The sequence below is a fragment of the Scomber scombrus genome, chromosome 21 (genome assembly GCF_963691925.1).
Source record: "Scomber scombrus chromosome 21, fScoSco1.1, whole genome shotgun sequence".
NCBI lineage: Eukaryota > Metazoa > Chordata > Actinopteri > Scombriformes > Scombridae > Scomber > Scomber scombrus.
The window spans coordinates 10,812,546-10,827,390 of NC_084990.1; the positions used below are offsets into that span (position 1 = coordinate 10,812,546).

Sequence of the window (14,845 nt, forward strand, 5' to 3'; positions counted from 1 at the left end):
GTAGAAAATGTCTATAAGCAACAGTGCAATCCTCACCATCAGTCTGCCTCACTACACCAACCGACAAGAGGCAGAGTGTCTTGTGAAAACTTCCTGCTGTGTCCAAAACCTGGCTGGTGGCCTTCATCTGGCCTCTCACCTGAAGCACAAGTGCCATTTTTCTGCTCACCATGGAGAGGGCCCTCACCTCTTGCTGTCAACTCCAAACAAACAGTAATGCACACTCAAAGTGGTTCAGTGGACCTCCCAACCTTTCTTTAAAAAGGACTACTTTCCACCAAATTGCAACATTTGCACCCGACCACCTTCAATTTCAACTCCTCACTTTTTGCTGGTTTCTTCCTTTTGTCCTCATTTGTCAGTTTGAGATTGAGATGATGATCGCAATGATGCTGATTACACAGTAGTGAAGGTTAAATGCAATGAAAGTCAAATTCCGAATAATTATTTTTAGATTTAGATTCCACTTGTTAAATTAAATTTTTTGATCACTACGGTTTAACTCGAGCACATAAGTTCAAATGAGTGTGCTTCGGCTCTAGGCTCTGGGGATACTGGGGCTACAAATGTCACTACGCGCGTCATCCCCTTCTGCTTCCTCCTTTTTCGATTCAGGCTGCAGCTTAAATCTCCAAACAGCATCTCAAACTGCACTCAGGCTAATTCCCTGGAGAAAAACCCTGCATTACTCTCCCACTTTTCCTCATCTAAGTCCCATGCTCAACTTGCTTGCTCTCTCTTTCTCTGTCATCATTGCTAAAATAAATCAAAGCTCCAATAATTCATGAGTGTTAGGAATGTGTGTGTAGAGGACTGAGGGTCTGATTTTTACAGAGCAGAAGGAGTTTGGAGCAGCATTAACTCCATTTTACTATGCACAGAGAGAGAGGACAGGAAAAGTGGGAAAATAATTTGCAGTATTAATCACATAGAAATAAAAGCCCAAATATCAGGTTAGTGAAAATGAATGAATATAACTCAATATGAATTAGGTTATTGCTCTCGACAGTAATCAAATAATGGTTTGTTAGAGATTTATGAGATCCAAGGCAAATTATTCCCGGTGAAGATGAAAGGGAGTAGAGTTTTATGCAGCAGTGTTGATATGACCTCCGCAAATACGCATTGACAGCAAAACTGCAGTGAGAAACCACATCCTACAATCAAAATTTTCCAATTTCAAAACTGGCTTGGAGGAGGATGAAAGTTAATGAGGCTTCTTGTCAACAAAGCCTTGAATGCTGCAGCCTGACTTCCGGGCACCGTGAGTCACTCCAGTCCACACCACATTCAGCTTGGTGCCCAGGCCACCAGCCAGGTCAGGTGTATCAAAACTATCAAACTCACGGATGTCAGCCTGAAAACAAAATGCTGACAGATTCAGGCCCACTGCACTGGCTTTTGGTGCTAAAAGCAAATGTTTTTATACAGCAGAACTGAAACACAATTCATCCTTTAACTTGATAAATGGATATGAAACCAACAAAACAAAAATCAAAGCTTTTTTTTTTTTTGAGTAATACACTGTACAAATAGTAAAAAAACAAACTAGGTCAGTACAGATACACCACAGACTGGCAAACGCACGCACGCACGCACGCACGCACGCACGCACGCACGCACGCACGCACGCACGCACGCACACACACACACACACACACACACACACACACACACACACACACACACACACACACACACACACACACACACACACACACACACACACACACACACACACACACACACACACACACACACACACAGGGCCTAACAGAAAATAAAGTAGGCTCTTCTCTCTTTACTGCAGATTAACTTAAAACTGACTGAGCACTTCCTAACCATCTTCAATGTAAGTATTACATCACTGCACAGTTTACACCACTGTGTTCACAGTACTGTGAGTGCTTCACTGTGATTTATTTTTTCATGGCACCCCCGCCCCAAGCCCACCCATGCAGCACACATACATATGCAAATCATTTGAGCTAAAAAATATACCGTGGATATGTGTTATAAAAAGTTATTTTAACAAACTAACAAAGCAGCAAAAAGCACTGATGTAAAATATGAGACATATGAACTCATGCTTCCACTACTACTCCTATACTACTTCTACTACTACAACTACTACTACTACTAATAATAATAATAATAATAATGACACATTAAATAATATAGGCCTAATCATGATCACCGTTTTACACTTGCAGGTAAGTATATCTTATTATTATTATTGCTATAAAAAAGTTAATGTGTGGTTAATGTAAATATTGCCTTGTTTTTTATTTGGTGAAATGTTTTTAAAAATGTACAATAAAAACTGTAAATGAACAAACCTCTGCACCCACTTTGGGGACCACTGGTTTATATAATGATGATACACATATTTTTAAAAGACACTCACCGGCCAGCACTCCTGCCATGTACAGGAGACTTATTCGTAAGATGCCATGGACCATCTCCAAAGGAACACCAATCATCAGCTGCAGTAAAGCATTGAACCCCAGCTGCTCCAAACTAAGGAGAAAAAGCAAAGAAAGAAAATGAGACACACATGACAGCATGAGATTTTTTTTCCCCTCTTACTACTGTGCATCATCCGCAACAACCAAATTGAGATATCAACATGTGGCAAGTGGAGCTTCATGAACGTACCCGACGTGCATGAACATATAGCTGAAGAAGCGCCACACTTGTGCACGGTGGCCGGGATGGTAGACCAGGGGGCTCTTCATGAAGTCAGGCTGATAGGTTTGCAGCACCCACTTGTTTAGCATGATGCCATAGCACATGAACACGATAATCTGCAACGACACAGAAAGAGACACCAAACCGTCAGTTCTTGCTGACATACCTATTACACGCTCTCTCCGCAGGCTACGACGGCCGCTTTGCTACAAAAAGGAGTGAAAATTGCTCTGCAAAACAAAACCCATTGTGATTCATGACGTTACCTTCTTTTTCTGTATTTATCAGCTGATGCTTGTTAAAGTCATGGAGACAATTAGTGCCCGCAGAAAAAAAAGGCACATCTGGTTCAGTTCCATTAATTTCTTTTCATAGAATAATGACTCATTGTCTCTGTGAATTAAAATGAATGTGAATCTGTTATTATCACATCCTCATTGTCATTACAGTCCATTCAGTGACATTTGGAGGTATTATAAGAGCACTTGGCTTTCTTTGCTCAGAATTATGATGATTTTGGGGGAAATTATGACGTTTTGTTAAGAAGCTGTAGGTTATTTTCACTGCTTAATCCCTAACCATTCAACTGCGGGAGGGCTTCCGTGCGAGAGGTTTTATTTTTTTCCAAATGAACACAATAGGTCAATTAATGCCACTGTGGTGGCCTGCGTGCTTACTGATGTGGTTTCCTAGTTCCAAAATCGCCTGAAAAAAAAAAAAAAAAAATCCCTGCATGCAAGCTGACTGAGGGTTTCAGCTTGGAGGAATGGCATTAAATGCACCCACTAAGCCCCTGATTCCCAAATGGGTTACCAGCTCATATCGAGCTCACAGTAAAAGCGTGTGATCAAAGGCAGGAAATCTTTTCAGTGGGTCTGAGGCGAACGACTGAGCCAACAGAACAGTATAAAGTCTGTTATGGGTTAGTAGCACAAACTGCGTGAGTGTCAAGTAAAATATTCCACCTATGCTTTAGAAATATCTGAGCCAGTACAATTGTCTATGATGTACTGAATTCTACGACACTGCTGATAACGTCACTTCCTGAATCTCACCTGCACAATGGTGACGATGGCGATAAAGACAGGTGGGGGACAAAGGCGGTTCTGATGGAAGTACCAGCGTCGGTCCGTCTCGCAGGGCAAGATCTCGTAGGCCACATAGCGAACAAAACGTTTGTACAGACCCAGCCCCGTCTCGTCCAGCAGGATCTCCCTCTGCAGCGTGCGGCGGCCATTGGCGATGGCCCGTCGGAAACTGCTGGAGCGCTTACTGCTCATCTGAGGAAAAGGTGCAAAAGCAATGAGCATGTTTAAATCCACACTGGTAGAAGCAGTAGTAGATCATAACCAGTATACTATTGTGTATCACACAATCAATATCTTAAAGGCATTAGATTTCGAGGATAAGGGAACTTGAAATAATCTCTTTACTTATCTTCGATTTTCTACTGATATCACAATACAATTTCTCTTTACTTAGATAGATGACTGACCTTTTTTCAGCTGACAGCCCAGTTAATTGCAACTACAAGGCATCCGAGGACAGATTTGCATTCATTTGCTGTGTTTGTCTCTCCAACTTGATGTCTATTTTGCAATAAACGTGTCTCGAGTCCTGCTCTGAGTATAACTGTCGGCAGCTAGAGGACACACCTAACCAGGATGAATACATCTCATCATCTCCCGCTGCTGAATGTCTCATCTTAGCAATTATATCCATAACTTTCTTCACACTAAGTGGCTAAAACATCAGTAAAGCAGGATGGCTTTTTTTCATATAATCTGAGGGATACTCATCAGTGTGACTAATCAACCTGGATTGGACGTGCAAACAGTCATGAAGTACTGATTTCATATGGGGCAACATGACGGTCTATGCAAGTTGTACTTTATTTTTTTATCATCAAAAAGTGAAGGGAAAAGGGCATGATCTTTTATTAGGACCTTCTTCTATTGTTCTGAAGGCTAACTTTTCTTCATTTATCTCAGAATCAATGACAGTATTACAGGAATATCAAAGCCACATTGTATATGTAACGACTGATATTAAAAAAGATGGCAAAAAGGTATAAAAAAGTGAACACATCTTGCCACAAGAGCGCTGGCACACCTGCTGCTGAATATTTATGACTGATAAGAAACTAAAATAATGCATAAGTGGTTTTTGATTTTGACAAAATGTAAAATCGGCATGACTGCTGGCAGGGTTGATTGCAGCTCAGACATCTTAACAAATGGGCTGTTGAAAAGATTTTGCCCTTGAAAAAGCAAATCTTTGTTGAGAAGAACTATTCCATGAAAAGCGAGAAAGCGTGTGAGTGTGTGTGTTCATGTTATCACAGACTCCAGGTTTGCTTAGAGTGCGGGAGCCCTGCAGCAGCCTGTCGGCCGACGAGACCAACTCTTAATAAGTTCTTTAATAGAGGCTTAGGATGAAAACCATCCTAATGCCACTATTTTGACAGTTGAGGCAAATAACTTTTAGGATAACAATGTGGAGAGTTCTTTTCCGTCGCTGAAAATACTGTTTGACCAGCTACCCACAGCAGGGATCCTTAAGAGTCAATATCTGCATTTCCTTACAGACAACAAGCATGCACATCTTCAGAGGTAAAATTGACTTAATGGCTGATACTCAAAGGCGATGCCAGATGCCTGAAGTCTCTGGTGTAACTAAAACAACACAGCTCCTTTGAGGACAACCGGCTGACTAAGCAATTATCTCGAAATCAACCTATGTGTTGTGATTTGATGTGACACTTTATGAAAATGAGTTTCCAGGAAAGCAGTGAAGGAAAAGAAAGAGGGGCATGTGGGCAGCAGCTGCTTCTGTTAACAGCATAAATCTTCAACAGCAGACCTTGTGTGTGATGAGAGTCTCATAATAATAACCTTAGACAATGTGGCAGCTTTGTGTGAAGTGTAACCTCCAGAGTGTGCCTGTAGGAAGTACAACCCACCATTAAAGTACACCATTTGTCATTCATTAGCCAGTACCTGCTGCTTGTAGACTCATGTGCGGACACAGCGGGGGGCACAGGGAAAGAAGTTGTGGGTCAATATCTATAAAAGCTAATGAGCTAAACATACTGGAGGACAAAGACTGTAAATAAATGAGCAAATAATGAAGACGTAATGAACCGATTGCTCCGCGAATGCTGCAGCTGCCCCCCTTTTCCCTTTTCAAGAAATCACTCAGAAAAAACAAGGAGGAAAAATAAGCTAATGCTAATCCCTTTTGGAAGTTAGCAGAGCAGGACGTGGTAACCACCCTAACTGTGGGTAATTATGATACTTGGTGGTTGTACATTGAGGGGCCTGTTACACTGTGATAACCAGAACGATGTTGAGCTGGGCTGCTGGCTCTCCCGCAGATGGAGGGATGCATATTTAGTATGGAAATCAGGCCTGGAAAATGCAATTATGCTATACTTGAGGGTGGGAGTTAAAGCAGAAGCAGAAGAGGAAGAAGAAGAAGAAGAGAAGAGGGGCATTAGAAGAGCAGAGCAGGGAAAATAAGAAGGGAAAATGAGATGCCTGCCTGGGTGAGCTCAATTCACAGATCCTGGAGGCCACCAATGGACAGTGAAAGTGAGGCCACGTCTTACTTACTTTGAATATCTTTATATTCCTGAACTGGCAGTGAAAAAGAGGAAGTGTGTTTATGGAAAGAAGAGAGGTAGAGTTTACAGGATATAAATGTAATTGTGCTTTCTCCCTCTGCTGGCTTTCTTCTCTAAATAAATTCTCTGTTTCTGAATTTGTTTCATCCGTACTTGGCTCAGTGACAACACCTGCCACCTCTCTCCACCTCGCGCTGTATCGTTTCCCATTCACACCGTCTCCCTGAAAAAAATGTGTGCCCCGGAGACACAGCTAAGCATAGCTGTCATTCTGCGTCGCCTTCTCTGACATGCAGGACTGCTGCCTTTTAAAGTGAGCATTAGCAGCCTTTTGAAGTGACGACAGGAGAGAGACAGGAAACAGACAATAAGACACACACACGAGCAGTCAGAACTTGAGTTAACATACAGACGGGAGCGAGGAGAGCTGAAAAAACTTCACATAAAACGTTGGAGGAGGTAAACCTCTGACTTGGGCTTCGGAAACGATGGAAGTTCCCTTACGAGGATGGTCTGCCAGAGAATAATTGATGCTGAGGCTAAGAGCACAAAGATAAAGATAGTATTTCCCTTTAGGGACAGCTGAATCGGCTGAAGTGACAACAGTGTGTGTGTGTGTGTGTGTGTGTGTGTGTGTGTGCGCGTGCGTGCGTGTGTGTGAGAAAAACAGCAAGGGTCCATCCTCCTCCTCTTAGTAGCTGCATGCCGCCCACTGTACATGCTGCTCTCAGCTTTAGTCAATTGTCCTTGATGGATTAATTAGTTGCACCACATGGTCAATACTTCACAGCTCAATACTAATTAGTAATAACAAAAAAAAATACAGTTTAGATGCCATTCAAGCACTACAGATAAAAAAAGAGTAGAGTTTATGTGAGAGGTGAACATCTTTCAATCACTATCTTTGAAACACACATATAAGATGAATTGTTTATCATTACTGACTGTGGCAATTAACCGAGCTTACATAGTGATTCACCACCACCCGGCTAAAAGTGTCACTATACCCATTTACTATCTAATTTCTGAGTCATTCAGAGGACCTTCTCTCCCTCTCTCCCTCTCTCTCACACATACACTCGGTATGAGTAGAATCTAAATCGCTGCGGATCTCAGGCCTGTGTTGCGCTGATTCCACCCTGACCCAGATACTCTGGTTCTTTCTTGCCCAAATCCTTTTAAAATGAAAGTCCACCTTTTTTCCCCTCAGCAGTTCGTGGCCACAGCCTTCCTTCATGGTTTAATCATTGTGGTGCTAAAACTCAGGAGAAAAAAAAGAGACTTTACACAAGGACACTTAGGCAAAGTGCATTACTTTTAGTTGACGGTGCATCTAAAAGAGAAAGCGCATTGACAGGAGTTTGGTGTGGGATGCAATACTGATAGGTAGCATCTGTGTGTCCCTGGAGACAAATGCACTGTGGGCACTTAACATGACTAAATGACTTGAGAACATTAAAGTACTGTACAACTACTTGCAGACGCTCTCTTGACTTGCGCTGTGACCGAACTTCATTTCTGTTCTCTGTAAGTGCTCGCCCTCTCACAATATTGCTTAAAATGCAGCAAAAGACTCACTCTGTTTAAAGCAGAAAATTAGAATAGATATTACATAAGCGTTTCTCTAACTATACCTCCTGAGGGAACAGAAAATGTAAGTGCAACATTTGGGCAAAAGGGTAAAAATGAGGCACACAGCAACAGTCTTAAAATCCTCAAACCTGAACAAAGAGAGTCTCCGCCATAATCTCCAAAATACACCCTCTATCCGTATAATTAACCGTGGCAGCCATTTTGGATCGCCGACGAACATTAGCCAAATTACCACCCGGAGAAAAACAATGACACACTTCTTCAATTACGCAGCTGGTATATGATAGCATCAGAGGACTCTCTTTTAAGAAATCAATACGTGCAATTACACGCGCACGAGTAGGAATATATCCGACTTCAGCGTGGCCTGATTTTACCCTCAATTCATAAGCAGACGCTCATCTGTTGCAAAATTCTCCACCACCAAAAGCCCTGCCACGTGTGAACTTTGACACCACAGGTTTCTCTCAGACTCCTAAGTCAACAAGATATTTGTTTATAATTGTGCTGAAAGGTGTGTGCAAATGTACTATACTCCTTGTCAGTGTGTATGTTTGAGCAAGCGTATGAACAAGTTTGTGTCTGCACACTGTTCCCCAAGAGAGGTTTTAGCAGAGCGTTACTTATTCACCCCTCTGGCTGAGCTGATGGAGTTCTCCGGCTAGGATCACCCTGCTTGAAAGATGAGTTGAACATGAGCGATGTCAGAGACAGTCTTGTACTTACACACACTCACACACTCACGCACACACTCAAATGCTCACACCAGAGAAGCTGTTGCCTAACGGTGCGATTCAAACCCATTTACACCCACTGAGGTCGGGAAAGGCAACGTGGATTCACGGCTGCCTGAACGAACTGAACGAATGTAGAACAACAAATCGGAAAAATGTTGAACACTCCCGAAACTGAGTGAAATGTTAACAGCTTGTGGGCTGAGAGCATAGAGGAGGCATGCACTGAGTGCACACGCACACACATACACACATACACACAGACACACACACACACACACACACACACACACACACACACACACACACACACACTGCACCTTGCTATGTCAATTTTAATTATGTGCCGGAGGTGTTCCATTTTTCATGGAGACCAGAGAACAAATGGCAGCGATGAACTTTCAAAATCAAAATATGACTGTCATCTGTCACACTGGGGCGGGCTACTTATAAATCTGCCTGAGATACAGAAATGTGAATGATGGAGGTAGAGAGGGGAGGGTAAAAAAACAGGGACTAAGCACTACATGAGAACTGAAAAAGAAGAGGAAGCAGGAAAGACTTGGGGGAAAATTCATGAAATTCAGAGAGCAGCAGAAAGGAAGGAGAGGAAGGGAGAGGAAGGCCGGAGGTAGCTGCTGATGACCTGGTTGGAAATGTCATGCTACATGTGGCACTTTTCCCCGTAGCAGCCTGGAGCTTGTCCCGGAGAACAGAGACCTGCAGAGCTCACGCGTCACACACTTCACAACGGTAGGCCAGATTCACATCAACGCGTCTCTAAATTAGTCAGCAAATCTGTACTGGCAGCGCTCATCTGTATGAATAAGAGTCTGTCTGCTTTGGAAACTGTGTGTGTGTAACAGAGTGAGGAGCAGAGAGAGGGAGCAGTGAGATAGACAGAGAGGAACTAGCTGCATTCATTAATAATAAAATGCTTGAAAGTGTTTGTATATATGCAAATTGTATGCATGTACAGAACGGTATGGGTATGCTGTGTGCATTCACATGTGTGTGTCAGACAAGGCTTTAAAATCAGACCTGGGGGTCGATATCTGTGTGAGGCTGGCCGTTCTCAAATTACCCCAAGTTACTGCCTGCTACTACCAATGCTGGACTAATCGAAGGCAATTTGCATTTGGCTGATGGGCAATTTTGAAAGTGTCTCCCTGATGCCATCGGAGCCGAGGCAGAGGTTTTTTTTTCAACGCCTAACATATGCTCGCAAGGAGTGTCGAATGAGAGGGAAGGAAATGAGATCTGAGGGTTCAAGGAGGCAAGTTCAAAATAAGGGGGAGGGGGGTGATATTACATGGGTTGAGTGGGAGAGGGCTAGAGATGAGAATGCATTAAAAAATAACAACACTTCAAGAATGGCAGAGGAAGAGAGCCATGTACTTCCAAGAAGAAGGGGTACACTGTGGGAGCAGCACCTCAACAGTGATTTCTCTCTCTACCAGCAGAGTCCTCAGAAATGGGCCCTGCTCCAAATTGAGTGGCCTCGTGTGGCCTTCATTACAAATCATGGGTGGCACACCACGAGGAGAGGATGAGATAGAAAGAAAGGGACACAGATAAACAGAGAGGGAGAGAGAGAGAGAGCGCAAGAGAGGAGAAATGAGCGTAAGCGTAAGTGAAAATATGCCAGGAATTGCATTGCGTTGAATTAATCACGGTGCTTATAACCGTACGGTGCCAGGAGCAGAAGGCAGGTGCTCATCTATGTGCACAGAGTGAATCAGCCTTTCACATATGAAGCTCTACATGAATTTCTAATAGGGATACATTTGTGAACACAGATAGGTGAAGAGGCAGGCAACACATTCAAAGCAGCAGCAAAACGAGACATTTGCAGCTGTAGTTAAGACAATATAAAAGTATGGAGAATATTACTATTAAAAAATTCTTATTTTATTAAAGTAGACCAGTGAGATGCGTTGTACACTATAATACCGATACCACTTAAATTTCTTCACAATGAAATATGATTGCGTTTGCATATAGTATCACTTATGATAAATAAAATGTATTGGTTCAATGTTGTCAGCTTGGTGTGGGTGTTTTCTAGTACTTGCTGTGCGCAGTTTGTGAGGTTAAGTGTCTGGATTTACCGACACATTAACTGGAAAGATTGATCCTCCTTTTGCAGGACAACGACTTGAATGGCTGAGTCCATTTTTGCCACGGCGAAGCCTGCTGGCTCTGTCTGAATCAATTCTGTAACCTTTCTGCAATCCAACATAAGTGTGTGTGTATGTGTGAACGTTTGCATTTGTGCTGCAGGACATGAAATGCCATATTAGACTCCCTCTGCTTTGCTATCTGTGTACATGCGTCTGGGCTCCACTTACCAGCTCGATGAGCTCCTGGTAGCACACCTGTCCGTCTTCATTGCTCTGGACCAGGGCTAACAGCATGTCCAGCTTGGACGGGTCCAGCTGCAGCTCATGGTGCTCCACCAAGCTGGTGAAGTTCTCCACTGCGATGAAACCGGTGTTTTCTGGGTCCAGCTGGAAAAACAACAGACTACTCTCAGACCATTGGGACAAAACAACTGCATAGTAACAGTTATAATAAAGATGTTTCTGATTTATAATAATAAGCAGCGCTGCAGAGATAACATATCAATTTGCCCTGAGAGGGAAAAGTTCATAGACAGCTGACATACAAAAGGTACACAAACAAGAGCCATGGGGCTGAAGGTATAAGCTCAAACAGTGACACCAGTATTAATTAAGCAGTGTTGCCTCTATGAAGCCTTTGAAAGAATTAGACCTGCCTTAAGAAACAGCCCCATTCAAACTCATTAAAGGAGCAGGTCTGTCAAAGAAAACAGCAGGATGGTTGTTGTTGTCAGGAGCTGCAAGAGAACACAGGCAGGCACGTCATTCATATATGCAGTGACCTGCAGCTTCCTTGAAAAAAAAATCCCTCAGCATTAAATGAGGTTGACTTTTCAGCCTTTTTTTCTGAGTGGATGCATCATTTGACTATGCACGTCGGTCCTCAGTCACATTTGCAGCTCCCAGTCAGCGTGGTTTTTATAATCACCACTCACTCACTGAGACCCACAGCCCCATGGGTTATTACTGCTGATGCCTGTATGCCAGCACTGCTCCTCCTAATTGATTTAAACAAGAGAGTGTCATAAAAATGGCTTAGTGTAGTTGTCTAAAATAGCGTCCGGTTAAAAATGGCTTGTAAAGTATAGGGTGTGCATCTATGCTTTGTTTATGTAATGTGGGATTTTGGGGCAGCAGCTTCACTTACTTATTACTTGATTTTCTTCTCTTACCTAAATGCAGTTCAATTGCTCTCCAATGGAGCGTTAATTTCTCATGCCAGCTCTCCTTAGTGCATCTGACTGTGTTTGTGAAAATGTGCCTGAGGACAAACCGGAGCAGTACAAAGAGACCACATGGGAAGAGCCCTTGCTGCTTCTCATTTTACTGTTTCCTGAATGTTAACACAGCCTCATTAGGTTTCAGATAGTAAACCAACAGCCTCTTGTTGCCCCAGGGAGGAGTGAGCTTTCAAATGTTGCGTCAGTGTGGAGTCATTTGTGCTGGATCATCGCTGCCCATGTCATAAGTCCAAGAGAAGAATCCCATCTAGGCCCCCTTAGTCTGGACTCGGGCTGCTCTGACATGGTTAGACAACAGCGTTTCACCAGCTGCATGAGGACGGCAGCATTAAATTCTGCAGCGCTGTGTCGGTCTCTACTGCAGAAGGCTCAAAGCTTAAAGCTCTGCTGCTCAACTAAGGAGTAAAGAAGATCAATCAGAGAATCCATTGGTGTGAGAGCGTGTGTGTACGTGCATGTGCATGTGTCCTATCCTCAACATGTTTACTGTATGTGATTTGATTCCCCCCAGCCACTTTTTCCAGGAGTTTTTACAGCCATTTAGCTGAACACAAGCATTCCTTTAATTCCATTTAATCTGCTTTTTTCACTCCCATGGACATGTGTTTATTCACCTGGGAGAGCGCAGTGGAAGCAGGAAGTAATGAGCTAGTTTTGATCATGCTTGACTCAAGATTTTTACAGGGACAGTGCATATTAATGAACATTGTTGTAAATATGCCAGAATTTGCCAAAAGGATAGTTCTCATCTTTAGGCTCTGGCCAGATGTTAAAATATGTTACTTTAGACTCTCTAAATGTAAAAAAACAAACAAAAACAAAACAAGCTAAAAATAAAATACAATTATTGAAATAGGGTTCAAGCAGCAGCTCACAATAAAACATTGATAAAATGTATGTTACATTAGAAAATGTCAGCATTAATATTAATACAGTTAAAATGAAGTAAAAACATCAAAGCAAGCAGGCAGTAACCAAAGAAGCATATTATAAATGATGTGAGCAACAGGACAACATTAAGCAGCATTAAGCAAATGTTACTTTATTTATTAATTTAACCTTAATTTAACTAGACAAGTCATTAAGAACAAATTCTTATATGGCAGCCTGGCAAAAGGCAAAGCCTCTTGACGGAAGCGAGTACCGGCTAAAAATAAATGTCAAAAGTTTAAAGGACAGCGGCGCAGATCCAACATTTCCAACATACCCACTAAGCATTAAATGTGACAACATGCAGTCTAGCACACAAGCATCAGGCAGGTAGCTAGCAGACAGCAGCATCAGGCTATACAACAACTGCATACACAAGCAGTTAGAAAAACAGGCAAAGCAAAACAGCAGCAGCAAGAGAGCAAGAATATGCACAGTACAACAGTAAGCATCAAACAGCCAAGGGAAGGGTTAGGGAATACTAGTGGGACGAGAAGCAGCTGCATGTATCAGTGAGAATGTCCATAATAGAGTCTTTAGTTGAAGTATGCAGGCAGTACCCTTCAAAGGAATATACTGTAGTAGATGAAGCACACAACAGGACAACATTAAGAAGTGTTAAGCAAATATTTGTGCTGTGTCCAGCAACTATTGGCACAGAAACAACAGCTGCTGGACACAAGCTCTGAATATGTACCAGTGGCTGGTCAAAGGTAACATCCTTCTTTAGGCCAAAGAATACCCCACAGCCAAATGACATGCCTTAAGCAGGTGAGACTAGGACCACATATCAACCAGTATCTCCTGAGAAAAGTGTCAAGTGCAGCTCAGCTGGAGGACACAACCTACAGAGCATCAATATCCTGGTTGTAGAGGACAGTAATCCATCCACAACATCTGAGAACATAGAACCAATCCAGACCCAACATGTGATGGAGAAAAGATCCAAAGATACAGGACACGTGTAAAATGGCATAAAAGAAGAGTGGGAAACGGCCAGTGCAGATCTGATCAAGATTCGGGAAGGACTTAAAGGAACACAAAAGAAGAAGCTGGAGAGGATAAGTGACCTGATTTATGAATATGTGGTCGAAAGGTTTAGAATAAGAGACTCAGGGAAAGAAAACAATGACAACCTCACCCAAGTCCAAAACAGGCAACAAGAAATACAGTGCCCAGTCAAGGAGAGAAAGCACTTGAAAGATTCAGTGGAGAAGAGGGAGGGAATCAACCTCCTTGAACTAGCCAATGCTTTTGGATCTATCTTGCATACTATCCTCTGGACAGCCATTGAGTTGATCTATGTTCCAATGACCATTGCAAAACTGGTCAGAAATTATTTTCAAGATTTGCAGTTTTGCCTCACAACATCAGAGCATAGTACATGTTGGCAATCCCATGAAAGAGGAATCATGGCAGGATGCACCACACCACAACTGATTGTCAGAGGATCCAAATGGGTCGTACGAAAAGAACGCCTGCTGTCCAGATGACAACTACCTCCCATCAATACTTACATATATGGATGATATAACCACTCTAACCACAATCATCGGATGTATAAAGGGACTTTCAGAAAAAGTTCATTACAGCATAACAAGGGCAAGGATGAAGTTTAAGCCCAGCAAGACCAGGGGCCTCATGTACAAAGATGTGCGTGGATTTCCTACTGAAACATGGCGTACGCTCAAATCCAGAAAACGTCATACGCACAAAAAAATCCAGATGTATGAATCTGTGCGTACGCATGAATCCAAGCACATTTCCTTTGTACATCCCAATCAACGTGGAATTGAGCGCACACCCGACCCCTCCCTGTCCACGCCCCCATTTAAATACGCAAATCATATTTAAATGGGCCCTGCACCTGAGATTCTCCTCTCTGCACGATCAGAAAATTAAAACAAA

General features: G+C 42.7%; 1 protein-coding gene across 1 annotated transcript in view; it reads right to left on the minus strand.

Annotated features, from left to right (window-relative positions):
• rhbdl1 (rhomboid, veinlet-like 1 (Drosophila)) overlaps positions 1-14,845 on the minus strand; it is a 41,992-nt gene that overhangs the window by 17,830 nt on the left and 9,317 nt on the right. Inside the window, exons 4-7 of the mRNA XM_062443200.1 lie at positions 10,995-11,169; positions 3,747-3,971; positions 2,659-2,807; positions 2,408-2,520 (exon numbers count right to left, since the gene is read on the minus strand). Coding sequence (XP_062299184.1) covers positions 2,408-2,520; positions 2,659-2,807; positions 3,747-3,971; positions 10,995-11,169 — 662 coding nt within the window. The remainder of the gene's footprint in view (positions 1-2,407; positions 2,521-2,658; positions 2,808-3,746; positions 3,972-10,994; positions 11,170-14,845) is intronic.